This window comes from Mus caroli, unplaced genomic scaffold, assembly GCF_978045245.1.
Source record: "Mus caroli unplaced genomic scaffold, Mus_caroli_1 scaffold_11, whole genome shotgun sequence".
NCBI lineage: Eukaryota > Metazoa > Chordata > Mammalia > Rodentia > Muridae > Mus > Mus caroli.
This window is the reverse complement of record NW_028227266.1, coordinates 113,538,699-113,565,857: the sequence shown is the minus strand read 5'-3', so window position 1 is coordinate 113,565,857 and position 27,159 is coordinate 113,538,699. Positions and strand designations below refer to the sequence as shown.

General features: G+C 44.4%; 1 protein-coding gene across 5 annotated transcripts in view; it reads left to right on the top strand.

Annotated features, from left to right (window-relative positions):
- Cnot10 (CCR4-NOT transcription complex subunit 10) overlaps positions 1-27,159 on the top strand; it is a 53,816-nt gene that overhangs the window by 6,561 nt on the left and 20,096 nt on the right. For 3 of the 5 annotated variants that reach the window (XM_021171733.3, XM_029481668.2, XM_021171730.3), the window contains exons 2-13: positions 643-737; positions 1,428-1,589; positions 4,201-4,351; positions 5,800-5,942; positions 6,811-6,897; positions 7,388-7,471; positions 10,271-10,388; positions 13,830-13,979; positions 15,163-15,365; positions 17,204-17,325; positions 18,474-18,650; positions 21,449-21,529. In XM_021171733.3, the coding sequence (XP_021027392.1) occupies positions 643-737; positions 1,428-1,589; positions 4,201-4,351; positions 5,800-5,942; positions 6,811-6,897; positions 7,388-7,471; positions 10,271-10,388; positions 13,830-13,979; positions 15,163-15,365; positions 17,204-17,325; positions 18,474-18,650; positions 21,449-21,529 (1,573 nt within the window). The remainder of the gene's footprint in view (positions 1-642; positions 738-1,427; positions 1,590-4,200; positions 4,352-5,799; positions 5,943-6,810; positions 6,898-7,387; positions 7,472-10,270; positions 10,389-13,829; positions 13,980-15,162; positions 15,366-17,203; positions 17,326-18,473; positions 18,651-21,448; positions 21,530-27,159) is intronic. The other 2 variants (XM_021171734.3, XM_021171731.3) reach the window with 1 other exon arrangement.

Genomic DNA, 27,159 nt, shown 5'->3' with positions numbered 1-27,159 from the left:
TAACTCGGTTAATACTTAAACCTCAGCCTGACCTCACAGCCCTGAAATAGTCCTGAAGAAGTTATTAAGACTCTGTCCCTCTTCCCAATGGGGACACATTGAATAAATCCCCCTTCTACTTTTTACTGTTAATTTGGCTATTTTAATTACTTAGGAGGGATGGGTGGCCAAATTTTGTTGGGGCACAGGCTATGACCTCAAGTCTGGTAAGCAGAGCTCAAGGTTCTAAGTCCCCAGAACACACACACAGACACACACACAGGTGTGTAGGGGCACCTACACGTAATCCCAGCTCTTAAGAGGTAGAGGGAAGGAAGATCAGTGAAATACTAAGTTTGAGGCTATCCTAGACTACATGAGACACTGTCTCTAAACTTAATTTCCACCCCCAATCCCTGAAATACCAAAACAGATGGAGGAGAACAAACTCATTGTCGAACTTCATTTCTTGCGTGTGGGCAGACATGTGGTGAGCTGTGAACTCAGGTGGAGGTCAGGATAACGTGTGAAGTTAGCTCTCTACATCCTGTAGGATTTGGGATCAAACACAGGGGTCAGGCTTGCATGGGAACAAATATTTTTTCTTGCTGAACAGTCTCCAGTCCCCACTGCCACTTCTAAAGAAACCTTGTGTGTTTGCAGATCAGGGAGCAGAGAAGCATGAAGGGGCAGGCCAATCATCTGGGGTCACGGACCAGGAGAAGGAGCTGTCCGCCAGTGCCCTCCAGGCCTTCACAGTAAGAAGCGGCTTTCCTCTTCACCCTCTTCATCATAAGTCAGGAGTTAACTCAAAGGAGAATTAGGTTTAATTTTATGTAAATGTGGTAAAAAGATTAGAAGTACTTTTGGACTACCCCCAAGTTTTTGTTTTCACGGGCATGTTTTAACTCTAGCGATGTTTGAGTCTTCTAAATTTAGATTTGTAAATGTGTGGTCAGTCAGTCTTTACATTCCCCTGCTCTGTTCAGATTTTGTCTTGACTGTACTTGAAAGTGAAACACCAAATATTTGTTGTCAGAATTACAGCCTTCCTGACATTAAACAATATGGAAAACCCCTGTGTTAATTATGTACATACATTTGATATGCATTAGAAGAATTTGATTTGTATTCAAAGTATATTTGCTACATCTAGCCTTTGGAATAATTACATCCTTTTCTTGGCTAGTCTCTGCTCTCCATAACCTGCCAGCAGTATGTGTGCATCATCTCTCGTATCTGGTGTGCATGGTGGCTCTTATCTGCAGATGTAGAAAATACCCAACACGCTCGCTGTTCACTGACTCACTATTGCTATACGTAGGGGACTTCTGCTTTAAAACATGAGGAAAGACGAGGGAAACATGGAAAAGCTGTATTGTTCTTAAAGCTGATATGGAATTTTGTGTATATATGTGTGGTTTTGTTTGTCTTTTGTTTCTTTTTAGTCTGGAAATTATGATGCCTGTCTGCAACACCTTGCCTGTCTCCAAGATATAAACAAAGATGATTACAAAATTATTCTGAATACAGCAGTAGCTGAATTTTTTAAAAATAATCAAACAACAACAGATAATTTGAGACAAACACTTAACCAGCTGAAGAATCAGGTGATAATGAATTTAACTATAAAAGTTTGTTGTGCTAATCTGTGAAATACAAATAGTTAAGGAAAAGAAATGTTATTTCTTGCCTGATGTTGATGACAGAGTTTCTACTGATCTGAATCCTTTGTTGCTATAGTTTTTGCATAGGTTTAAATGATAGTCTAACCCCAACACTGAGGAGGCCCTGTCCAGCCAGCCTAACCTATTTAGCAAGCCCAAGGCCAGTGAGAAACGCTGTCTCCAGGAAGAGGTGGGGAGCAACAGAGGAGAGTACTGATGCTGACCTAGCCAACGCAGGAGCTTCATACACAGGAGCACACAGCAAGAATCTTAAATAAAGTAAAACAAATGCTACTACAGAAAGAGCTTCCTTCCTGTAGAAATGCAGTTCTCTCTATTCAGGACACTTCTTAGTGTATACATAGTGACTGAATAATGAATGGAGAGCTCTCTTGAGCAGATCCACCCAAGTCTTTTCTTCCCTGTGAATTGCCTGCTATGTCAGGCTTAGCATATCAGTGACTGAGATCTGATTATGGACCCCTGTGCTCTGTGAAGCTTTAGGTTCAACACCATCCGACACCAAGGTTGTCAAATCCATGTGTATTAAACCACGGCGCAATTTAGGGGAAATGCCAACCTTAGAATTCATCTAATAACCTTAGACAGTAATTTTGTTTTAATTTTCCTTTTTGAAAAAGCTTTTTAAGATCTATTCATTATATATACAGTGTTCTGCCTGTGTGTATGTCTGCAGGCCAGAAGAGGACATCTATAACAAGTCTTGTTATAGATGGTTATGCGCCACCACGTGGTTGCAGGGGATTTGAACTCAGGACCTCTGGAAAAGCAGCCAGTGCTCTTAACCTCTGAGCCACCTCTCCAGCCTGTGTTTTAATTTTTATGATGGCAAAGAAATGTTAGTTTTAATGTGGCTAGAATTTTAGTTACATGTGTTGTACATAATTAGAGACTTGTTGTGAAATGTAAAGAGGTTCTAGGCCAGCCTGGTTTACAAAGAGTTCTAGGCTAAGTCAGGGCTATATTATGAGACTCTGCCTCAAAAACACAAACAATAATCCTGGCATGTGGTGCATTCCTTTAATCCCAGCACTCAGGAGGCAGAACTCTATTAATTTTAAGACAGCCAAATCTATATAGTGAGACCCTGGTTTTTTTGTTTTTTGTTTTGTTTTTTCGAGACAGACTTTCTCTGTGTATCCCTGACTGTACTAGAACTCACTCTGTAGACCAGGCTGGCCTTGAACTCAGAAATCCGCCTGCCTCTGCCTCCCCAAATGCTGGAATTAAAGGCGTGCGCCACCACTGCCCGGTGAGACCCTGTTTTCAAACAAATAAAAAATGATAATAAAATACAAACCCGGTCTATAATCCTAGCACTTGAGAAGCTAAGGCAGGAGGATAACTGTGTTTTTGGAAGTCATCCTGGGCTATATAGAATGAGAGCTATATCGGAAATTTTTTTTTTTTTTTAAATATTGGGGAGATGGGCTAGAGAGGGGCTTAGCATTTAGAGTTAGGACAGTTACTGCTCTTGCAGAAACTCATGTGGAATCTGACAGGCATGCTTGTACCCTACAGACATGCATGCAGGTGAAACAGTCATACACAAAAATAAAATAATTAAACCTAAAAGTGGGCAGGGGAAAGAAAAGAAATGAAAATGTTAGGTCAGTGAGATTGCTCAGAGGGTAGACGCACTTGTGACACAAGCCGGTCCTCTGGGCTCCATATGTGACTGACGCTGGTCCCCCCCCCTCATCGTGTGCTGAAGAGATGCTCGGTGGTTCAGAGCACTGGCTACTGCTGTCCCAGAGGACCTGGGTCTGGTTCCCAGCATCTGGGGGGTAGCTCACAAGCATCTGTAACTCGAGTTCCAGGGCATCCAATGCCCTCTTCTAGGTGTACATGCATACCTGCAGGCAAACACACACACACACAGGAAATAAAAACAAAATCCTTTTTAAAGGCTTATTCTAACCACCAACTGCAATGCTTGGGTTTTGTTGCTTGCTATTTTTTAAAACATAGAATTTTTATTCTATGAGACTAGATCCTTAAATATACCCTGGTTTTGGACAACATAATTAAGACTAATCTCTCTCATAAGATAAATATTTGTATTCTCACTATGTAGCTTTGGGGACTAATTAAAACCTGAAGGTACTATTTTGTCCTTGTTTTGTTTTTTTGTTTTTTTTTTCAGACAGTTTCTCTGTCGCTTTTGCTGTCCTTGAACTCACTCTGTAGAGTAGGCTGGCCTGGAACTCAAGGATCTGGCTATTCTGCCTCCCTCCCAGTGGTGGGATTAGGACGTGTGCCACCAGCCTGACAGAGGTACTACTGCCGTGTAGGAAAATCAAAGATGTGTTGGAGCTGGGCATGGTGGCACACATCTGCACCCACAGCTATTCAAAGGCTGGCCTGGAACTCACTGTGTAGCCTCAACTGACCATGACCTTGTGTTAGTTCTCCTGCCTCAGCTTTAGGTGCTGAGCTTACGGGGGTGTGCCACACACCTCGCTGAGTTCTTTTCCTTCTGCTGTTTGTTTCCTTGCTGTTGTTAGAGTGCATTCTGCCCGGATTGTTTCAGGTCCACTCGGCTGTTGAAGAGATGGATGGGTTAGACGATGTTGAGAACAGCATGCTGTATTATAACCAGGCAGTCATTCTCTATCATCTGCGCCAGTACACAGAGGCCATATCTGTGGGCGAGAAGCTCTATCAGTTCATAGAACCTTTTGGTATGTCCTCTCTCTTGCAAATTCCTCTATTGCTTTTACCTAGATGACCTAAATCTAGCTATATGGGGGGAAAAGAATGGGAGAAATACATAACTCAGTAGAGAGCTTGCCCTGTGAGTGTGAGGGCCTGAATTCAGTGCCCAGAGTCCACATGAGAAGAGCTGGGCCTGTGGGACATGGCTGCAATCCACTGCTGGGGAGGTGCACAGGCAGATGTGTTGAGAATTCTGGCTAGATAGCCTGGCTTTCTTAAAGAGCTCCAGGCTAGTGAGATGCCTGCCTCAGACAACTAGAGACAGGGACTGGAGAGATGGCTCAGTAGGTAAGAGCACCAGCTGCTCTAGTGCATGAGTTCAGTTCCCAGCACCCACATAGCGAGCTGCTCGCTCTGACAAGATCTGATGCTTTCTACTGGCTTCATCAGGCAGCCAGCATGCATGGAGTGCACAGACATACATACAGGTAGAACAACTAAAGTAAACAGTCCCTAAGGAGCAACAGCAGAGATTCCTCTGTCTTCCACACACGTACACACATACTCAACTGCATACCTTTTTACACACATAGAAAATGACCAAAAAATTCTAAATTAGTTTTCAGTCTAGAGAAGGCCAGTTTTCCTTTAGCACTCTTTCCCACCTGGTTTTTAAAGGTCCCCCACATGCTGTCACATGCCTGTAATCCTAGCCTCCTGGACTTGGGCAGGAGAACCAGATGTTTGGGGTCATCTTCTGATACAGCCTAGGTTTGAGGCCAGCCTGGGCTTCGTGAGACCCTATCAAAAAGGAAGGAAGGGACAAAGAGGGAAGGAAGGGCGAAAATGAACTGTTGGGTAGTGCAGAAACTTCTTGTCTCTTCTTTGCTGTTGAATACTCTCTTAGGGACCTTTCTTACCTTAATTTACATGAAAGATTAGGAGGGCTGGACAGTGGCTCCGTGGTTTGGAGTACTTGCTCTTGTAGAGGATCTGGGTTTAGTTCCCAGCCCTACTTGGCAGCCAACAACTGTCTGTAACTGTAGTTTCAAGGGATCCAATGCCCTGTTCTGGTCTCAGCATGCACCAAGAATACACATGTATACAGGCAGGATTTTTGGTCATTTTCTATGTGTGTTCATGGGTGTGCAGTTGAGTGTGTGTGTATATGTGTGTAGAAGACAGGAATCTCTGCACACTTATAACACTCATGCACATAAAATAAACATTTGTTCGCCTATAATCCCAGCACTTGAGAGGCAGAGGCAGGCGGATTTCTGAGTTTGAGGCCAGCCTGGTCTACAGAGTGAGTTCCAGGGATAACGTGCTGCTTTCAGTCATGGCTTTAGCGGCATCCTTTGCTTGGGGGAAGACATGCTTCATTTTGCAGGGCGGTGTCCTATTTGTGGGTAAGCAGAGATGTATGCTCAACCTTGGATTATAACTTTTCCTATTTGTGTGTTTGTTTTGCCAGAAGAAAAATTTGCCCAAGCGGTGTGCTTTTTGCTCGTAGACTTGTATATATTAACCCACCAAGCTGAGAAAGCTCTGCATCTTCTTGCCGTCCTAGAAAAAATGATTTCACAGGGTAGCGGTGGCAAAAACGGGAAGAACGAGGTGAGTTCCAGGCGCTGGACTTAGAAGTGTGACCAGTGTCTGTTGTGTGAGATAGTATCCTAGCAGCTTATGGAGATGGAATTCACAGAAACTAATATCTGACTTACCCTTGTAAACTGTGTGTAAAGTGTTCCATTTATTAATGTTTACATGTTTCACATTTCTCAACCCAATAGGGTATGTTAGAGATTCCGGTTGAATGCTCTCAGCTTCACTCCTAAACCTTGTGTTGTCAAATATTTCATTTTCATAATATTTGGTACTGTTAATATTTGGTAAAATAGGCCTTAGTTCAGTAGGTGTGTGTGTGTGTGTGTCTGTGTGTTTCTGATCTGACAGTAGGAACACTTTATGTAATCCTTGTCCTCTGGGCCCTCTGCCGGGGAGGGGCAGATGGAGTACAGTGAGTTGAACAGTTTGACCTATCAGAAAAGGAGGGATGGAGCCGAGGAACTGGGGGAGCTGGGAAGGGAGCAGTGTCTGCAAGTGTGGGCAGTGGCTGGGGACATTTTCCCACTGCAGGCAAAGGGGGTTTGAGGTCAGGACGGTGGGAGATTGAGGGCTTCCTCAGGAAGCTGGGCTTCAATGGTGCTGGCAGTTTTTACAGTGGAGAAGGGTATAAAGAGACAGAGTCTGTCTTGGGTTTTAGAGGGGCAGTCTTGAGTGGCACCTGTGATTTTTAAATGGGTCCCTCATCTATGAGTTTCCTGTAAGTGTGCCACGTTAGTGTGCCATGTGACTCTCAGTCCCTAGGTGTGGGCTCTGCAGTAGCTTCAGTGTGGAAATGGCCTCTGGGTACTTGACTTAGCTCACCTGGAACTGAGTTAGCGTCCTAACAATCCGATTGACTTTGTTTCCTATTTTATAGACTGGCAATAACAGCAGCAAAGACGGAGCCAACCCTAAGGCTGAGAGTGCAGCTCTAATAGAGGCTGCCAAGTCCAAGATACACCAGGTACGCACGCTCACAGAGTGGGCAAGCAAGCGGCAGTGTGAGAGGCACGAGAGCACTAACTCAAGGCGGTGCGCTTACTCAGGTTCAAAGGCTTGGAGTTGAGAGCGCAGTTATCCCTCTAAATACATTTTGCTTGAAATATATACATTGTAACTTCTATAAATTACTGTATAGAAGTTTGAAGTAGCCTGTAGTGTATGATAAAGTAATATATTGAATTTTAAATTTATCTTATGCAGATTTGAGTTTGTAGGTTTTGCTCAGGGGTAGAGTGATGGCCTGCAATACATGAAGCCTTAGTTTCTATCACCAGCACCACAAGAAAATAAAAAGGAAACAGATACTTAAGATAATTTTAGTTGCATTTGTGTATGACTGGCTTTTGACTATGTTGTATGCAAATGAGAGTTAATGTCCTGGACTGGCGAGCAAAGCTTGAGCCTGTGCAAGTGACCCACCCCTCTTATATGTTTCCATTCCTCATTGGCAGTACAAAGTCAGAGGGTACATCCAGATGAAGTCCCTGAAGGCTTGCAAAAGGGAAATCAAGTCTGTCATGAACACAGCTGGAAATGTAAGTTCCTCCTGGGCTTTCCTCTGGCTGCTCACTTTCTGGCTTTCTTATTTAGACGGTGAGGATTGTCAGTTCGCAAAGGTAAAACATATGTCTGTCACCCCAGCTCTGAGGAGGGCTTGCTGGCTTCCAGCCTACCACTGGAAACACTCTCCAAGTTCAGGGGGAGCTTCAGCAGACTCAGCAGAATAGGGAAAGGGTAGGATATCTGCTGCCGTTTTGTGGTGTCTGCACACATGCACACACACACCTACACACATACACTCGAGTAAAGAAATCCTGGACTTTCTTTATGGATGGAGGGGTTGGTGTTTGGTTGTTTTTGTGTGTGTGGAGGGGGTTGTTCTGTTTTGTTGGGGTTTTATTTTGGTTTGGGGGGTTTTATATTTGTGTGGTTGGTTTGGGTTTTGGTTTTCGAGACGGGGTTACTGTGTGTAGCCCTAGCTGTCCTGGAACTCACTTTGTAGACCAGGAATGAGTCCCAAGCACTAGATTAAAGGTGTATACTACCACCACCCAGCTAATAAATCCTGTTTTTAAAACTGATACCTAGAATAATCCCTGAGACTACAGTTGCTTATTGACCAGATCTCTGGGCCGACAGAGAGAAAGGACCAGACCATAGACAGAGGGTATGTTAATAAGTGAGTAAGTAAGTCCTGGGATGGAGATCCTCAGAGAACAGTGTCCAGACCTTTGTGTGCATTTGCATTCTAAATCAGTGCTCTCTGGAGGCCCCTCCAGTGTGAAGATTTAATGAGAGTGGTACGAAATCCAAGCCAAGAATTTTGGAATAGAAAGATTGGTGCCTGAAAACAAAACTTTGGAATTTCTTCTCTTCATATAGGAACATGGTTTCTTTTTATACTTGCAAGAATAACTGGTTATTGGGAATTAATGAAAGGAGAACTTGAATCCTAAGAAAGGAGAAAGATTGGGGATAGCTCAGTGATACAGCACTGGCCTAGCACCACACAGTCGACCTTGGGTTTAGCCTCTAGCTCAGACAGACAGACACACACACATGGATTCAGTTCTATCATTTAAGAGGTGGAGGCATCAGGAATTCAAGGCCAGTCTGGGCTGAAGTGTGACCATGTAAAAACAAGGGCTAGAGAGTTGGCACTCACTGCTCTTGCAATGTGAGTTTGATTCCCAGCACCCACATCAGGCAGCTCACAATTGCCTGTAACTCCAGTTCCAGGGGATCTAAAACCCTTCTCTAACCTGCAATAGCACTGAACACTCATATACCTATAAATAATAGTGAAAATAAAACCTTAAAAAAAAAAAAAAAAAGACATCCCTCCATAGTGTGCACATAAATAGAAAGCTTGGGTGTGATGGCCCAGGCCTGCAGTACCAGCTTTGGGTGTTAGACTCGGGCGGACCAGCTTGGGTTCCTATGTGAGACCAGGTCTTTTCAAAAAAGCAAGGGTGGGGAGGCTGGAGGGGTTGTTCGGTAATCAGGAGTAAGTACTACTATTACAGGAAGACCTGAGTTTTATTCCCGTCAGCCATGTTGGGTGGCTTACAGCCTGCTATAAACCTCAGCTCCAGGAGATCTGACATCCTGTTCTGGTCTTCATAAACACCCATACTCAATGTGTCCCCCACTCCCACATACACTTACACATAAGTTAAAAAAAATAAAGCTTTGTTTTAATGCCTTATTGCTGTAAAGAGACTCCATGACCAAGGCTACTTGCAAAAAAGGAAGCCTTTAACTGGGGCTTGCTTACCATTTTAAGATTTAGTTCATAACGTGGTAGGGAGAGCGGACAACGGTGGCACAGGCAGACATGACACCGAGAAAGTAGCTGCAAGTTCTCTAGCAGGATCCCCAGACAGCAGGAAGGGAGAGCCTGGCTTGAGCCCACCCCCCAGTGATATACTTCCTTAACAAGGCCACACCTCCAAATCCTCTCAAGTAATACTTCGGACCAAGCATTCAAATATCTGAGCCTGTGGGCGTCATTCTTATTCAAACCATACGATCTTTCTTAAAAACAAAAAGAACTACAGAAGACCACTCGCTAAGTTACTGTTCTGCTGCTCTGAGGAGCCACCATGACCAAGAAAGACTCACAAGATGAATTGTTTAATTTGGGGCTCACAGCTCCCGAGGAATAGAGTCCATGACCATCATGCTGAGGAGTAGGCAATTGGGCAGGCATGGCGCCGGAGCAGTAGCTGCGAGCTTGCATTTGATCCTGGAGCACAAGGAGTAGAGAGCTATCTGGGAATGATATGGGCTTTTTAAACTGCAAAGCCTGGCCCCCGTAACACACCTCCTTTACCTGGGGATCAGGTTTTCAAATATATGAGTTTATGGGGCTGTTTTCATTCAAGCTACCATGACCATCAATTTTGCAATGACCATCAAAACAAAAGTTCTAGTTTGTGCTGTAAAACTGGCTTTTAATTAGCCAGACCCAGGGTTCTGTGCTTGTATTCCCAACTCCTTAAGAGGCTTAGGTAGAAGATCACTTGAACATAGAGCAGGCTGGGCGCAGGGAGGATGCAGGGAATGAAGACAGTCTTTTGATACTCTGCGCGTATGAGTTATAGTGTTGTTGTTGTTGCTGTTGTTGTTGTTAAGGTGGTCACTCACAGGCTTTTCTCTTTGAGACTTTGGTACTTTAAATAACAGGTCAGTGAGCATTTAGAAATTGTTTTCTATGGCATGATTTATCCGATTGATTTATGTCCTAAACACTTCCATGCACAGCAGTATGTCACAATCGTGCAAAAGACAACTGAAAACAAATTTTAAATCACTTTTATATTCCTTTACAGTCTGCACCTTCCCTGTTTCTTAAAAGCAACTTTGAGTACTTAAGGGGCAACTATCGAAAAGCGGTGAAGCTGTTAAATAGTTCAAACATTGCTGAGCATCCAGGCTTCATGAAGACAGGTAAAAGAAAACTGTAAAACTTTAGTTGATCTATTCCTTCTTGCTTGGGGTTCCTCCCACGTACACATCCCAGGTTTCTTCAGAGTGACTTCCATTCATTTTTAGGTAGAAGTGTTCTAAGCCTGGTATGGTAGCACACTCTGATCCCATCACTGCGCAGACTGGAGCAGAGAGAGGATTTTGAATTTGAAGCTAGCCTGGACTGTCTTTCAAAACTCTGTCTTAAAAAAAGGTTTTCATATTTCTTCCTGCAGAGCATTTACTGAGATTTTAGTGTATATATCATCTGCACATTGGAAGAGGACTCATTACATTTTTGCTTTATTTTAGCCTTCCCTGTTCCTGCTCCATTCTGAGAGGGAATGCTCAGTGTTTGCTTTTGTTTTGGATTCAGTTCAGATGCATGCATAGCATGTACCTACAAACCTGCTCCACCTGGCCCGACTTTGCTGTCTTGAGTTCACTGGAGAGTGGAGCATGTCTCTTTTTTCCTATTTCACAATCACTCTAGTCTCCTGGGTTTGTGTAGCTTTGAGTCTTGTGTATCATGTACGGATGACCTTGAGTTTTTGGTCCTCTACCTCCTCAGGGTAGAAGTACAGGCATGTACCACCACACCTGTGAGTGTGATGCTGGGGATTGATCCTAGGCCTAGTGAGTGCTAGAAAGCACCCAACCTATAAACCACATCGCCAGCCTGTTCCCCTGGGTTTTATTTCTGATGTTTTTGTTGTTGTGGTATAAAATGATCTCTCAAATCACAAGTGTGCTGTGAGGAAAGTCAACTGCAGGTCAAGAGCCAGACATGAAGTAGTCATTGAGTCAGTTCATTTGTCTGCGTTGTGATTTGCTAGTGTTGAAATCCTTAATTTTTTTCCATTATGATTTTTGTTGTTGATAAAATATGCTTATTAAAGAATATTTAGAAGATAAAAATGTAGCTTAAATTGCCTGTATGCCATACCTAGAATGAGTCTGTTGACACATTTTAGCGTGCTTACTCTTGTCCTTTGTTTTTCTTTGAGATACAGCTTTGCTGTACAGCCCAGGCCAGCCTGCCTCTTGCTGACTGTGATCAGACCCAAAGTCTGATTCGGAAAACGGCTTTTCCATCACTAAACTAACTTACCAGCCCCTTCTCTTCTTTTTAATATCCCTGCCTAATTTAGAGCTCAGGGCATACAGCCTTGGGAAATGGGCAGTGAATATCCTGTTACCAACTCGTCCGTAAGCTGGTGTTTTGTGTCATGAGGGTAAAGTAGGGCATGCTAGTTAGTACATTTACTGTAATTTTCTTTTGTTTTGAGACAGTCTCACTGTATGACTCTAGCCAGCCTCAAACTCAGAGATCTGACTCACTCTACCTCCCTACTACTGGGATTACAGGTGTGAAACACCGTACTCAGATTCACATACAGAAGACTGACTACCTTTGAACTGGCTGTGTAACCAAGGAGAACCTTGAACTTTGATGTTGCTGCCCCCACTCTCAAGTGCAAAGATTGTAAGCACATGCCGTCAACTCTGCCACCACACAGGCCTCAGGGAATGGTTCATTCAGAAAGTGAAAGCTAAGTTTAGGTTATTTTCGTTGAATCAAAGGGAAAAAAAAAATCTACCAACGGAAAGCATTGGAATGTAAAAATAATTAAAAGCTCAGTGGTTAGGAGTGCTGACTGGTAGAGGACCTGGGTTCAATTCCCAGCACCCACATGGCAGCCCACAATTGTCTGTAATTCCAAGATCTAACACCCTCACATACACATCCATGCAGACAAAACATCAATAGAGATTAAAAATAAAAAAAGAAATTGTAGAAGGAAACTGGAATGAATATTCTACTTTGTGGTGAAGAATGCTTGCTTGAACATTACCCACAATCTTGGAGAGATAGCTAAAGATTTGACCACAAAATACATTCAGCTTTTGTGATTAAAAACACAAACATGTGTTAGCACACACCTTTAGTCCCAACTCTCCAGAGGCAAAGATCTGAGTTCAGGGCTAGCCTGGTTTTCAGATCCAAGTTCCAGGACAGCCAGGGCTACACAGAGAAATCCTGTCTTGAAACAGAAAAACAAAACAAAACCATACAAGATCAAGTCACAGAACAAATGATAACTGTTGGTGGGCATGAGTTTTCCAAACATGTGACAGGTGACAAAGGCTTCTGTGACAGTCTCTAACTTAAAGGGCAACTGATAGGCCAGATGAAATAATGTATAAGCTAAGAAATAATGCTCAGGGCTTGAGAGATAGCTCAGCAGTTAAGAGCACTGACTGCTTGCCGGGCGTGATGGCCTTTAATCCCAGCACTCGGGAGGCAGAGGCAGGCGGATTTCTGAGTTCGAGGCCAGCCTGGCCTACAAAGTGAGTTCCAGGACAGCCAGGACTATACAGAGAAACCCTGTCTCGAAAAACCAAAAAAGAAAAAAAAAAAGAGAGCACTGACTGCTCTTCCAGAGGTCCTGAGTTCAATTCCCAGCAACCACATGGTGGCTCACAACCATCTGTAATGGGATCTGATTCCCTCTTCTGATGGATCTGAAAATAGATCTTCTAAAAAGAAAGAAAGAATGCCCAGTTGGGTATGGCAGATGACACCTGCAATCCCTGAACTCTGGAGGCTGAGGCAGAGAGATTGCTAAGCAAGCCTCAGTTCCATAGTGGTTGTAGGCCACCAGGACCAGTGTGAGACCCTCTCACAATGAGAATAGTGCCAGGGTCCTACCAGATAGTAGAGTTCACTGTCATATGCAAAGCCCTGGCTTTCATCCCTAGCACCACACAAACCAGGTGTGCTGGTATCTGTCTGTGATCCCTGCACTCTGGGAGGTAGAGGCAAGAGAATTAGAAGGTCATTTTCAACTACAGAAAGTTCAGACGAGGTCAGCCTTTTCTGCACAAGGTCCTGTCTGAGGTGGTTGTTAGTATGATGGATGGTAGGTGGATAGATGGAGTAGAGTGGACACTGAGGCTTAAGATGAAGCAGGCTTTGTAGACTCTGTTTTACCGCATACATTCTCCCTGCTATTCTTCATTTAATGTATTCTAGCTGCTTCTATGTGTGTGTATGTTCAACTTAAGACCTTGTACATATTAAGCCATCTCTACCATTGAGCTGAACTCTAGCTCCCATGTTTAGGTGCTTCACAGCTTACAGTTTGTACAGGATTTCACTGTGGATGTGTGGCATATATATTAAGTTACTGTTTTTTATCATTTGTTAAAAAGAATAAGATCAATAAAAAAGTATCAGGGTTGTTTTAGAAATCCATCAAAACAGGGTTTCACTCAGCTTTGCTCTATGCCTCGTGAACTGTCCTGTAGGGACTGACTGACTTTCCAAATCGGTCAGCTAACTGACAGCAGCTAGGTCCGCTGTCTACTGGAGAGACTGCAGAGACAGACGCTGTGTGTAAAGTCGTTGTGTTGTTCCAGGTGAATGCTTGAGATGCATGTTCTGGAATAACCTGGGTTGCATCCACTTTGCCATGAGCAAGCACAATTTGGGGATTTTCTACTTCAAGAAGGCTCTGCAGGAAAACGACAACGTCTGCGCCCAGCTCAGTGCGGGTAGCACTGATCCAGGTGAACAAGCACTGGGGACCTGCAGTGTCCTCCTTGACACACATGGTTGAAATAGCAAGTGTTGGGGAGGGATCTGGACGTGGGAGATACATTCAGGGCTTGGAGGATGAGACAAGATGTCCTAATCAAAGGAATAGCGATCATCCAGGGGGAGAGTGATTCCAGCCTCAGAGAGCAGAGCTGAGAGGTCCTGGAGCAAGCTGACCAGCTCATTCGGGAAGCTGCAGCTCAATGCCTGCTAGAATAAGACAGAAGGATGGCTGACGAAGATTCTCCACCTCAAGCTTGGGCTTCCACATGTACACACACACACACACACACACACACACGAAAACACATAGACATAGCAGAAAAAAAAGAAAAGACCAAAACATCCCATGACCCTCAGTTTGCTATGGACTTGGATCAGTAGTCCTGAGTGGTATGCCATCCAGTTTTGATTAGTCATTAGGATTTCTGACTGTGGGCTAATATTATTATAAATTGTTGGCAGAGCTTCACAAGTGATGGTTTGGTGGCATCTAAGAGCCTTAAAGCTGGCTGGAGAGATGGCTCAGTGGTTGAGAGCACTGACTGCTCTTCCAGAGGTCCTGAGTTCAATTTCCAGCAACCACATGGTGGCTCACAACCATCTGTAATGGGATCAGATGCCCTCTTCTGGTGTGTCTGAAGACAGCAACAGTGCACTCACATAAAATAAATCATAAAAAAAAAAAACCTTAAAGCAACTTGCTGAAGTTTGTCATTTACGTTCAGATTATATGGATCTTTGATCAGAAATGCTTAAAATCAAGCATCTTTCTAATTTTTAAAACCATAAACATTGATGAAAAATGTATTTTAAATGGCAAGTGGTAGTCTTGTAGACTCTGAGTCACTGAGAAAGTGTAGCACATGGTAACAAAGTGGCCAAGCAGTCTGAAGGAGGGCAAGGTGCTGTAGTTCAGAAAGCCAGTAACTCACTCAGCTCTTCACCTCCCTGAAGCAATACTGCCAGAAGAGCTGGCCCAAGCCTGGGCATCTGTGTCCTTCCTAGCACAGACATCTGACATGAGTGGCAAGTACTTGGGGAGTTAGGCATGGAGAAACCATCTGGGAGAGAACCATTACAGTGTCACATTGGAGTCACTGGTACTAAACATGGAAGTGTTTACTTGATCTATTCTCCACATTTTATCACAAGGCAAAAAGTTTTCTGGAAGACCCATGTGTACATTGCTGACCAACAAAAGATATGAGCTGCTCTACAACTGTGGGATCCAGCTGCTGCACGTCGGGAGGCCTCTTGCTGCCTTCGAGTGTCTGATTGAAGCTGTTCAGGTGTACCACGCGAATCCTCGTCTCTGGCTACGGCTGGCTGAGTGCTGCATTGCTGCCAATAAAGGGGTGAGTGCTGCTTGAGGAGCTCTTGAGTCTGTTTCTCCTCTTCTACACTTGGTACATGGAAAGCAAAAGATACTTGGGACTGGAGAGATGGTTAAGAGCACTGACTGCTCTTCTGAAAGTCCAGAGTTCAAATCCCAGCAACCACATGGTGTCTGAAACCATTCGTAATGAGATCTGACACCCCCTTCTGGTGTGTCTGAAGACAGCTACAGTGTACTCACATATAATAAATAAATAACTTTAAAAAACCTGGGAATCTTAAGACCTCATTTCCGTTTTCACTGCCACTGAATGTAAATCTTCTGCTAACTGTCACTTGCTTAGCTGTAATTCTTGGCAAAGGGTTGATGCCAGTGAGGAGTCTGTGTCAGAACAGTGAGGAGTGGTGGCTCCTGCCGGGCCTGGGCTGTGCTGTCTATAAGCACGAGGGAGGTCTCTGTCCCAGGGGGTCAGAGAACACCTGGCTCTGATGGAGTGTGGACAGGAGTGCATTAAACAGCACTCCCTCCAGTGACGCTGTGACAGTCACATATCTTCTCTGACACACCCGTCCTCAGTGTCTGAAACTGGGCTGCCCTGAGCTGTTCTCTGTTGGTAGCAGCCTCCTGAGTCTCTGGCTGAGCGGGGTCGCTGTAAATTGGGTGAAATAAGAATTACCAGGTGCGGGCTGGTGAGATGGCTCAGTGGGTAAGAGCACCCGACTGCTCTTCCGAAGGTCCAGAGTTCAAATCCCAGCAACCACATGGTGGCTCACAACCACCCGAAATGAGATCTGATGCCCTCTTCTGGTGTGTCTGAAGACAGCTACAGTGTACTTACATATAGTAAATAAATAAATCCTTAAAAAAAAAAATAAAAAAGTGGCTATGACAGTAATCCTAGCACACAGGAGGTTGAAGCAGAAGGATTGCAAGTTTGAGGCCAGCTTGAGCTACAGAACAAAATCCTGTCTCATACACACACAAAACACAAATTCTTTTTTTTTTTTTTTTTTGATTTTTCGAGACAGGGTTTCTCTGTGTAGCCCTGGCTGTCCTGACACTCACTTTGTAGACCAGGCTGGCCTCGAACTCAGAAATCCGCGTGCCTCTGCCTTCCAAGTGCTGGGATTAAAGGCGTGTGCCACCACTGCCCGGCTAAAACACAAACTCTTTTTAAGATTTATTTATATATCATATGTAAGTACACTGTAGCTGTGTTCAGACACTCCAGAAGAGGGAATCAGATCTCATTACGGATGGTTGTGAGCCATCATGTGGTTGCTGGGATTTGAACTCTGGACCTTCAGAAGAGCAGTCGGGTGCTCTTACCCACTGAGCCATCTCACCAGCCCAAACAAACTCTTAATTCTAAAAGTTGGTGCTGGAGAGGCGGACACTTGCTTCTCTTGCAGAGAACCTAGGGTAGGTTTGTAATCTCGTGGTCGTACACAGCTGCCTGTAGTTGGGGGGATCCAAGCCCTCGACAGCTTCCACAGGCACCAGGTGCACACGTGGTACATATTCATATCAACAGGCAAACATTTGTGTACATAAAATAAATACATTATAGAACATAATAACTGGGGCTGGAGGGATGGCTCAGAGGTTAAGAGCACTCACTGACTCTTCTTCTAGAGGTCCTGAGTTCAGTTACCAGCATCCACATGGTGGCTCACATCCATCTCTAATGAGATCTGATAATCTCTTCTAGTGGGTCTGAAGACAGCTACAGTGTACTCAGAAATAAAGACATCTTTAAAAAAAAAAAAGCCATAATACTTGTAAATTATTTGTCCATATTTTATGCCATTTTTACTGTTTCTTTACATTTTATCTTAAATATTTTTTGTTTTCTAGACTTCTGAGCAAGAAACTAAAGGTCTTCCCACCAAAAAAGGCATTGTACAGTCTATTGTTGGTCAGGGATATCACCGTAAAATAGTTCTAGCATCACAGTCAATTCAGAACACTGTCTACAAGTAAGTATTTTCCCATGAGCCAGTGTGTCTCTGTAATAACACTGTCCGTGCTGTGGTTTTAGTGGGCAGTAGCTGGGCTTGATCATTTCACAGGAGGAATTGCTTTGTGGTGACAGTTTATTGCTACATCAGTAAACAGGCCCAAACTGAGTAAGTCTGTAGTGAGTTGGTCTGTCCACTGTAATGATGGTTTAGTGCGTGCATCTGTGGATGCAGAAACTGTCCAGGCCCTAAGGAAGCACACTATGCATTGCCTGCCATGAGTCAGAATGTCCACAAGAGGGCATTTGTCTCCTTCTTAGCTCATGTCTGCTTCCTAGAGAATTACTCCTCAGCCTTGTCTGTGAGTTCCCATCCAAGGATTCAGCCAACCTCTGATGAAAAATATTTACAGGCAAAAAAATTATAACCGTGTTGACCGTGTACTGACTTAGGTTTTAAGTGTGCACCACATGCATGCCTGCTTCTCAAGGAGTTGAGAAGAGAGCATCAGGTCTCCTGGAACAGTTACACATAGTCCTGAGCCACCATGTGGGTGCCGGAAGTCAGATTCTACAAGAACAGCTGGTGCTCCTAACTGCTGAGCTGTCTCCAGCCCACCCCATCTAGCGTACCTCCATTCTCATGGCTCCACCTACAGTTGCCTTGCGTTAGTACTGGCAGTGCAGAGTCTCCTCCTGTTCTGATGTATGTGCTTGCAGTCCTTTGTACTTTTATGTCTTGTATGAGATTTGGGGTTGGATTTTTTTTACCATTTGCTTATAACTGCTTTTATTAAACTTTTTATACATGAGAGAAAGTTCAGTAACAGTTAATGATTCTGGGTTTTTTTTTTTTTGGTTTTTTTTTTTTTGAGATAGGATTTTTCTGTCTTTACCTCTGAGTGCTAGGATCAAAAGTATGTGCCATCACAGTTAATGATTCCTTATAGCAGAAAAGTCTGGCCGGGCGTGGTGGCGCACGCCTTTAATCCCAGCACTCAGGAGGCAGAGGCAGGTGGATTTCTGAGTTCAAGGCCAGCCTGGTCTACAGAGGGAGTTCCAGGACAGCCAAGGCTACACAAAGAAACCCTGTCTCGGAAAAAGAAAAAGAAAAGTCTGGTTTCTTTTTCTACAGTCTGTAAAGCTTATTTGTCTTGTTCTTTGAAGTGACGGTCAGTCTTCAGCCATTCCTGTAGCCAGTGTGGAGTTTGCAGCCATCTGTCTCAGAAATGCCTTGTTGCTGTTACCTGAAGAACAGCAAGATCCCAAGCAGGAAAATGGCTCCAAGAGCAGCAGCCAGCTTGGAGGGAACACGGAGAGCAGCGAGAGCAGCGAGACGTGCAGGTAGCCATCCGTCACCTGACACTTTCAGAGGTTTAGTCCATTCTTGTCATAGTAGGGCATGTGGTATCACACAGGCAGACATGGTGCTGAGTTCTCCGTCTGGATCCAACCGCAGCAGGAAGAATGAGATGCTGGGACCTGGCTTGAGCTTTTGAACACTCAAAGCCCACCCCTAGTGACACACTTCTTCCAACAAGGCCACACCTTCTAATCCTTTTAAATAGTGCTACTCTCTGTTGACTAAGATTCATATATATGAGTCTAAGGGGGCCATTCTTACTCAACCCACCACAGGAAGGCAAGGGTTTGGTCTTGATCGCATACTGTTGCGGGAAACTGGGACAGGAACTGAAGCAGACAGAAGCTGAGGAAGAACTCTGTTGCATGTGGTTTTAAAAAACACACCCCTGCCTTTGACCTAGACAGCAGCAGCCCTCTGGCCCCTCTCAGCTTAGCTCTGAGTGTGAGCGGGGCTGCAACTTGCCCCACTTCTGGCTGGCCTAAGAGCTGCCTCGCTCTACGGCTCGCTCTCAGCTTCTCTTGTATTCCTCTTGGCTTAGCTTCACCAGGCTGCCATAACTGACCCGTTTCTCTCTCTCTACCCCACTTTGCTCCTCAGATGGAAACACTCAAGACAGTTTTATTACTTTAGAACTTGCCTGCTAGCACAGTTGCTGGGCACAGAATCTCCTGCTCTAAACTTATCATCCCACCTGTACCAGCCAGCCTCTGCAGACCTCCAGTGGCAGCAGCCGCTGGTTCTAGCTTCTCCAAGATCTTGTATGATTGTTTCATGCTTCTCCTTCCAAAGCCTTCTCCTCCTGGGACCCAGAAATCCCACCTGTCCCTTCTGCCCAGTGATTGGCTCCTGGCCTCCTTTATTGACCAAATCAAGAACCAATTAGAGAACCAGATCTCAGTATCAGCACCTCCCCCTAGACAGGCCTATTCCACATGGCTTGCTTCCCATAGCTCACTGTGCTTTTTGACATAACCCAGATGCATCTGTCCAGGATGACACCATCCACAGTGGACTGGGTCTTTCTGTGTCAGTCAGCAGTCAAGAAAAAACCCCACAGACTTGCCTCTAGGCCTTGTCTCAGTTGAGGTCCCTCTTCCCAAGTTACTCTAGCTGTGTCAGTTTGACAAAAAAACTAACCAATGTACCCACCTTGGCAAAAGTCCTTTAGGATTTCTTCAGCAAACCTGTCTGTCTGTCTGTCCTTTAGATAGCTTCCCAAGCTTCCTCCAGCAGTTCCAAAATTCACTCATACCAAAGGAGAGACAAGTTGAGTGAGCAGAGCACTTGAAACAAGATAGGCTCTTCTTTCTTAAAGAGTGGCTTGGAGGCCAGAGCCAGGTATGATGGCACACTCCTGTGGCCCATTCTGGGAGCAGAAGGACAACAAGCTGTATACTAGCCTGGGATATGTAACAGAACCCTGTCTGGAGAAATAGGAAAGAAGAGAACCACAGTTAGGATAACAGTGGGGATATTTGAAAGTCATGTGTGCCAGAGACAGTTTTTTTTTTTTTACATTTGTTGACTATTAGGAGCCAACCTGGGGTGAGGTGGAATTTGCCTTTAAGCTAAGCACTTGGGAGACAGGCAGACAGGCCACTATGTGTGTTCCATAGCACATCTATGACCACAGATAATCACATACACACATTTTTAAAAGTATATATATATATGTGTATATATATATATATATATATTTTTTTTTTTTTTTTTTAAGTGCCAACTAGATGTGCTAGCACACACCTTTTATCCCAATAGTCAGGAGACAAAGACAGACAGAGGTCAGCCTGGTCTTCAGCTTGAGTTCCAGGACAGACAGGGCTGTTAAGCAAAGAAACCCTGTCTCAAAAAAAAAAAAAAAAAAAGAGTAAGCAAGAAAAGCCAAGCCTTTTTTTTCCCCCTGCAAATCAGCTTCAGATAGGTAGTGAGCCTTCTGCCTCAGCCTTCCTGGTGATCAGAGGTGTGAGCCACCATGCCCTGCTGGGAGGTCTGCTCTCTAGTATCACCTGTAAACTGCATCTCCATTCAACACTTTTCTTGATTATTAGACTTTTTTTTTTTTTTTTTTTTTGGTTTTTCGAGACAGGGTTTCTCTGTGTAGCTCTGGCCGTCCTGGAACTCACTCTGTAGACCAGGCTGGCCTTGAACTCAGAAATCCGCCTGCCTCTGTCTCCCGAGTGCTGGGATTAAAGGCGTGTGCCACCACGGCTCAGCTGATTAAAGGCCCACACCATCATGCCTGGTTTATGAAATGCTGGGAGGGAATGAGGGCTTTCATACTTGTTGGATGAGCACTCTATCAGCTGAACCACAAAACAGTTTATTTACTAAAGACATTTTGAGCTGGCCAGTGGTGGTGCACACCTTTAATCCTAGTACCTGGGAGGCAGAAGAAAGTGGATCACTTGAGTTTGAGGCCAGCCTGGTCTACAGAGTGAGTTCTAGGACAGCCATGGATACACAGAGAAACCCTGTCTAGAAAAACCAACAAAAAAAAAAGGAAAGGAAGAAGAAAAAGTTGAAGTGTGTAAATGTGCTTATGTAGTAGAGATGTTGCCGCCAGAGATTGTGTAAAAGTACTGTTGTGTGCTAGGGAAAATACAGTAGTGCAGTGAGATTGTTTGGAGTTAGCATGTTTGTAGTGCTAGGCCTTCGTGCAGTCATTGCTCCCATTTGCATATGTTGTTGTCAGAACTGGGTTGGCGTGGAGTAGGAACAGGAGAACAAATTGCACAGTGGTGTTTCTTTCCTACCTAAGAGTCTTTCTCTATTTCAGCAGTAAAAGCCATGATGGAGATAAGTTCATTCCTGCTCCACCGTCTTCTCCGCTGAGGAAACAGGAGTTAGAAAACCTCAAGTGAGTACCTTAGGTGGAGCAGCCACTGGGATGAGCACCTGCCCTTGACCCCATCACACCACTGCACATATGCATGGTGGGCCCCACTGTGCGGGTCTGCACTAGCTGGGGCCTCTGTGCAGCACTGTCTTCTGCCTGTGAGCATCCTACATGACCTAACAATCCAGCCTTCCCTTCCCTCACCTCACCTCACTGCTAAAGCTCCAGGGTGTGCAGCCACACCTGCCTTTTCCATGGGTGCTGGGAAGCAGAGTCGGGTTCCCACACCCACACGGCAGTGCTCTTACCCACTGTCAGCTGCAACCCCAGTAAGCTTATCTGAACAAACTGGGATGGTGAGGCCATAGTGCTGGGGAGGTAGGTAGTGCTGGGGGAGGGGTAGGTAGCCAAGGACTTGTGCATGTTGGGCAGGTACTTCATCGCTACCATTGAGCTAAGCCCCACCCCAAGTTATAAGATCCTGGTTGGCTCTTATTAGACAATACTTCTCTGAAAAAGTAAGTTTTCTAGTGAGCTAAACAAAGGATGTTGGCTCATATACAAAAAAAAAAAAAAAAAAAAAGGACTAAAGAAAACAAAGATAAAAGTCTCAAAACTAGGAGCTGAAGAGATGACTCAGGGTTTAAGAACACTAAATCTACCAAATACACTAGTCAGTCCAGGGAGCCGGGAGACCTGCAGGAGCCTGCCTCTGCCTCCTAAGTGCTTTTGGGTTTGGGATTTTATTGGTGGTAGTGGTTTTTGTTGTTGTTTTTTTGTTTGGTTTTTAATTTTTTAATATCACTGGGCCATCAAGATGATTTAGCCAGTAAAGACGTTTCCCCACCAAGTCATGTCCTTGTGCTCAGTAACACTGAAGGCACAGTATAGGGGTTTCCTGTTTCCAGCAGAGCCGATGCGGGGGAGTCATCTGCACCACTTTTTAAGATATATGATCAATCTCGAGTTTTCATTTTTCTCTTCTTTCTTTCTTTCTTTCTTTCTTTCTTTCTTTTTTTATCATATATATAGTATTCTGCCTGCATTTATGCCTACATGCCAGAAGAGGTCATCAGATCACAGTATAGATGGTTATAAACCACTATGTGGTTGCTGGGAATTAAACTTAGGACCTCTGGAAGAACAGTCAGTGCTCTTAACCACTGAGCCATCTCTCCAGACCGAGTATCAGTTTTTCATGTGCATATAAAAGAAGACAAGTCTAAAAACTCCATTCTAAGCAGGCTAAAGACAGGTAACAGATAGTTGAGGTACTTAAGAGATTCTGTGTTAAATCAGAGTCTTTCAGAAGCCTCCTGGAGGCTGGGATGTAGTTCAGTTGGTGAATGCTTTCTTGGCATTTACAAAGTCCTGGATTTTTATCCCCAAAGCTAGCCCTGGTCACACAGGCCTGTAACCACAGCACAGTGAAGGTGGAGGCCGGAGGGTATAAAGAATAGATAGCCGGGCAGTGGTGGCACACGCCTGTAATCCCAGTACTTGGGAGGCAGAGGCAGGTGGATTTCTGAGTTCAAGACCAGCCTGGTCTACAGAGTGAGTTCCAGAACAGCCAGGACTGCGCAGAGAAACCCTGTCTCAAAACACCAAAAAAGGCCGGGCATGGTGGCGCACGCCTTTAATCCCAGCATGCGGGAGGCAGAGGGAGGAGGATTTCTGAGTTTGAGGCCAGCCTGGTCTACAAAGTGAGTTCCAGACAAACAAACAAAAAAACAAAACACCAAAAAAAAAAAAAAAAGTCAGCCATGGTGGTTCCCGCCTCTGATCCTACCAGTTCAGAGATAGAGAAATACTATCTCAAAAAACAAAGAGAAATAGAAACAGGGCCTGGCTTCTTGCTGAAGGGCACTTGCTATTTTTCCAGAGGAGACCCAGGTTCAGGTTTAGCACTCACAGTCAGTTGGCTCACGGCATTGTTAGCTCCAATTCCACAAGTTAATGGGAGGCCTTCTTGTGGCTTCTATGGACACAGCACACAAATTGGGCACATTTACCCACAAAACCATTCATACATCTTTTACGATGTCAAGATACATCTTTTTAGGAATACTGATTTCCCCCATTGGGAAGTGTTTCAGGATTGACTGATGGGGCTGGAGGTGTGGTTTTGGTGCTTCAAAGCCCACGCTGGGGTTGGAGAGTTTTGTGAGGACCTGGGTGGGATTCCCAGCACTCATAGTTACCCACAACCGCCTGCAACTCCAGTTCCAAAGGATTGCATGCCCTGTCTGACCTCCATGGATAACAGGCATGTACATGGTACATATACATGCATATAGGCAAAGCATTCATACACATGAGATAATGCACACAAATCTTTAAAAATCACGTGTTATGGGCTGGAGAAATGACTCAAAAGGTAAGAGTTCTGGCTGTTCTTTCAGAGGTTCTGACTTCAATTCCCAGCAACCACATGGTGCCTCATACAATCTATAATGAGATCTGGTGCCCTCTTCTAGCATGCAGTCATACACTCGGACAGAACACTGTGTGCATAATAAATACATCTTTAAAAAAATAAATAAAAACAAAAAACTTGTTGCTCTTCCCAAGATCTGGTGTTCCATTCCCAGCGCTCAGGTCAGGTAGCTTACAGCCTACTGTGATTCCAGCTCAGAGATCCAGTGCCCTTCTCTGATCTCCAAGAGTTCCTGCTCATATGTACCTGACAATATACACACTATTAAAAATAAAATTTAAAAAACGAAGAAAGAATGTGAGCTCAGGATGGCACTAGGACTCAGTAGACAGAGATAGACAGCTCTGAATTTGAGACCATCCTGTTGTGTATAGCAAGTTCCAGACCAGCCTAGGTTTATAATGATGACACCGAGTCTCAGAGAAATAAAAGTGCAGAGCTGGCTGCCCTTCTAGAGGACCTGGATTCCATTCCCAGCACGCATGTGATAGCTCACAGCTGTTTATCCCAAAGATGTCAGAAAGACCATCAACCCAAATCATCATGGCCAAATTAATTAAGGCAAGCTTTTTTATTTATGTACACGGGCTGCCACTCCTGAAGACAGGGTTCAAGAAATCAGCATTGAACATGACAAAGACAAGGTTTTCATAGCTCAGGGGTAGGAAGTTCCTAAACGGGGGAGGGATCTGGCTGACAAATAAGTTGGTTATAACCTTCTGGACAAAGCCGTGGTTGTAAGGTAGTCATGGCAGCGGGTGGGCATAATAACATCTTGACAGATGGTTGTGACCTCCTGAATAAAGGAGCGCTTGCAGGTAGTCACAACACCTTCTGAAACAGAGATGCAACATTTTCTTAGAGCGGATACTTTGAGAGAACATATGATGTTTAGAAAGGATATAGGTATAGTCCAACCAACAGTGGATGGTGCTGGATGGTATTGGTATGCCTTGCCATTCCTTACGGGTCACTGTTGGGCTTGGCTGACGATGCTGGGTGAAATTGGCACACCTTACCATTCTCTTGTCGGTCATCATTTGTCATGACTTCATAGAGACCAAAAAACATCTAGTGGTGTTCTGGTGGCTTCTTGCCACTTCTGCAGATCCAGGCTTATTAATAGAGCCTTACAATTTCTTGTAGGTCACTGCCATTACTAATTCGTAAATGGTGTTTTCAAATGGATCGAACTGCCGCTACTGATTTGTGTACAATAAACTGCTGATATCCTGACAGCACAGATTAGATTTGCTCCAAAAAATATTTCTAAACGGTCTACATCCGTCTTTGCTCTAGTAGTCTTTCCTTTCCACTACTTTGGTGGGTAATGGGCTAGAAAAGAAATTAAAACATATAAGAGCCCTTATTTAAAGTAGGTTTTTTTAAACCTACAGAGAAGGTTTCTGTTTGTCTTTACTGTAAAATGGCCCAAGGTGAATGCAGGCTGGTTTATCAACCATTGTTCCAGTGTCAGGTGACCTGATGCCCTCTCTGGGCTCCATAGGCATGTACACAATATACACACACACACACACACAAAGTCAGTAAGACAACAACAAAGGATGCTGTTATCATAGATAATATTGATCAGGACTGGTTGAAACTTGGTGGCCTTTATGTCCTAGACTTTGTGTTCCATGCCCAACACTGCCAAGAATTTATTTGATGTTAAAAATAAGGTGCTAGAGAGTTGGCTCAGTGGTAAGAGCACTGGCTGCTTTCCCGGAGGATCTGGGTCCAATCCCAGCACCCACAAGGCAGCTCATAACTATAACTCCAGTTCCAGGGATCTGATACCCTCACAAAGACATACGTGCAGGCAAAACAATGTACATAAAATAAAAATAAATCATATTTAAAATAAAAATAAGCTGGGTGTGGTGGCGCACACCTTTAGTCCCAGCACTCAGGGAGGCAGAGGCAGGCAGATTTCTGAGTTTGAGGCCAGCCTGGTCTACAGAGTGGGTTCCAGGACAGCCAGGGCTATACAGAGAAACCCTGTCTTGAAAAACAAACAAACAAATAAATAAATAAATACATAAATTAGAGGGCTAGGCAGTGGTGGCTCACACCTTTAATCCCAGCACTCAGAGGCAGTGACAGACAGATCTCTCTTTGAGTTCAAGGCCATCCTGGTCTAAACAGTGAGTTCTAGTACAGCAAGGGCTACACAGAGAAACCTTATCATTTACAAAAGGAGGGGAGTGAGGTGTGATGATGTATTCATGTAGATTTGTTCATATAATCTCAGCCCTGTGGAGGTAGAGCCTGGGAGGTGAATGGTTGAAGGTCACTCGCAGCTACATAGCAGCATAGAGTTTGAGGCCAGCCTGGTATACAGGAAACCCTGGCTCAGAGGGGCCTGGGGGCATTGATGAATACAAGGTCATGGAGGCTTACTGTATTTTCCTTTCTTATGTGTGTATGGATGTTTTGCCTGTACTCAGTACACATGCACATGATTTAGGATTTCAGAAAAGATGACAGCAGTGCTAGGGAGGTATAGGAATCATTGCTGGAACCAGGCTGGGGAACGTCTGTACAGGAAGTTAGAATCAAAGCACACAGCGTAAAAGCGAGTTCTAAGTTGTCTCTTAGTAAGAGGTTCCAAATTGGATAAAAGGAAATGTTCAGGACAAACATAATTAGTTAGCCCCAGTGTAACTATTGTACAAACATAAATCTTGGAAGGTTAGGTAATTCCCTAGCTCCTGCTGTGATACCCTTTGAGTTCTTTCTCCGTTGATTCAAAAGACCTCCCAGGGATTGTTGTTCAGAAAAGGAGTCCAACTGAGAACTGACTGAGAACATGCAGGAGGCAAGCGTGGTTAAGGGTTATGTTTGTCTTGAGGTTTTCCCCAGGGCAGGACAGGTGAGACCTGCTGGGTGCTCTGCCTTGCCTGGTCTTCTCTGTATTGTTCTTCTTAGGACCCAGCCTACCCTCCCCATTTCAATTGGCTTTTGGGCTTTTTGTTTTGTTTGTTTCTATTCGATGCATAGCCATACTGTGTAACCCATAGTGATCCTCCTGCCTCAGTGTCTCCAGTGCTGAGGTTACAGGTATTTTATGACTTAAGTATGGTTTGCTAAAGCCTGCCTATCCGGTAAATTCTCCAGAAACGAGCCTGCCCTGTCCTGCACCTTATTTGCACTGTGTCCACCTTAGCACCATTCCATGTGCCTCCAAGGAAAAAAAGAATCCTGAGAATGT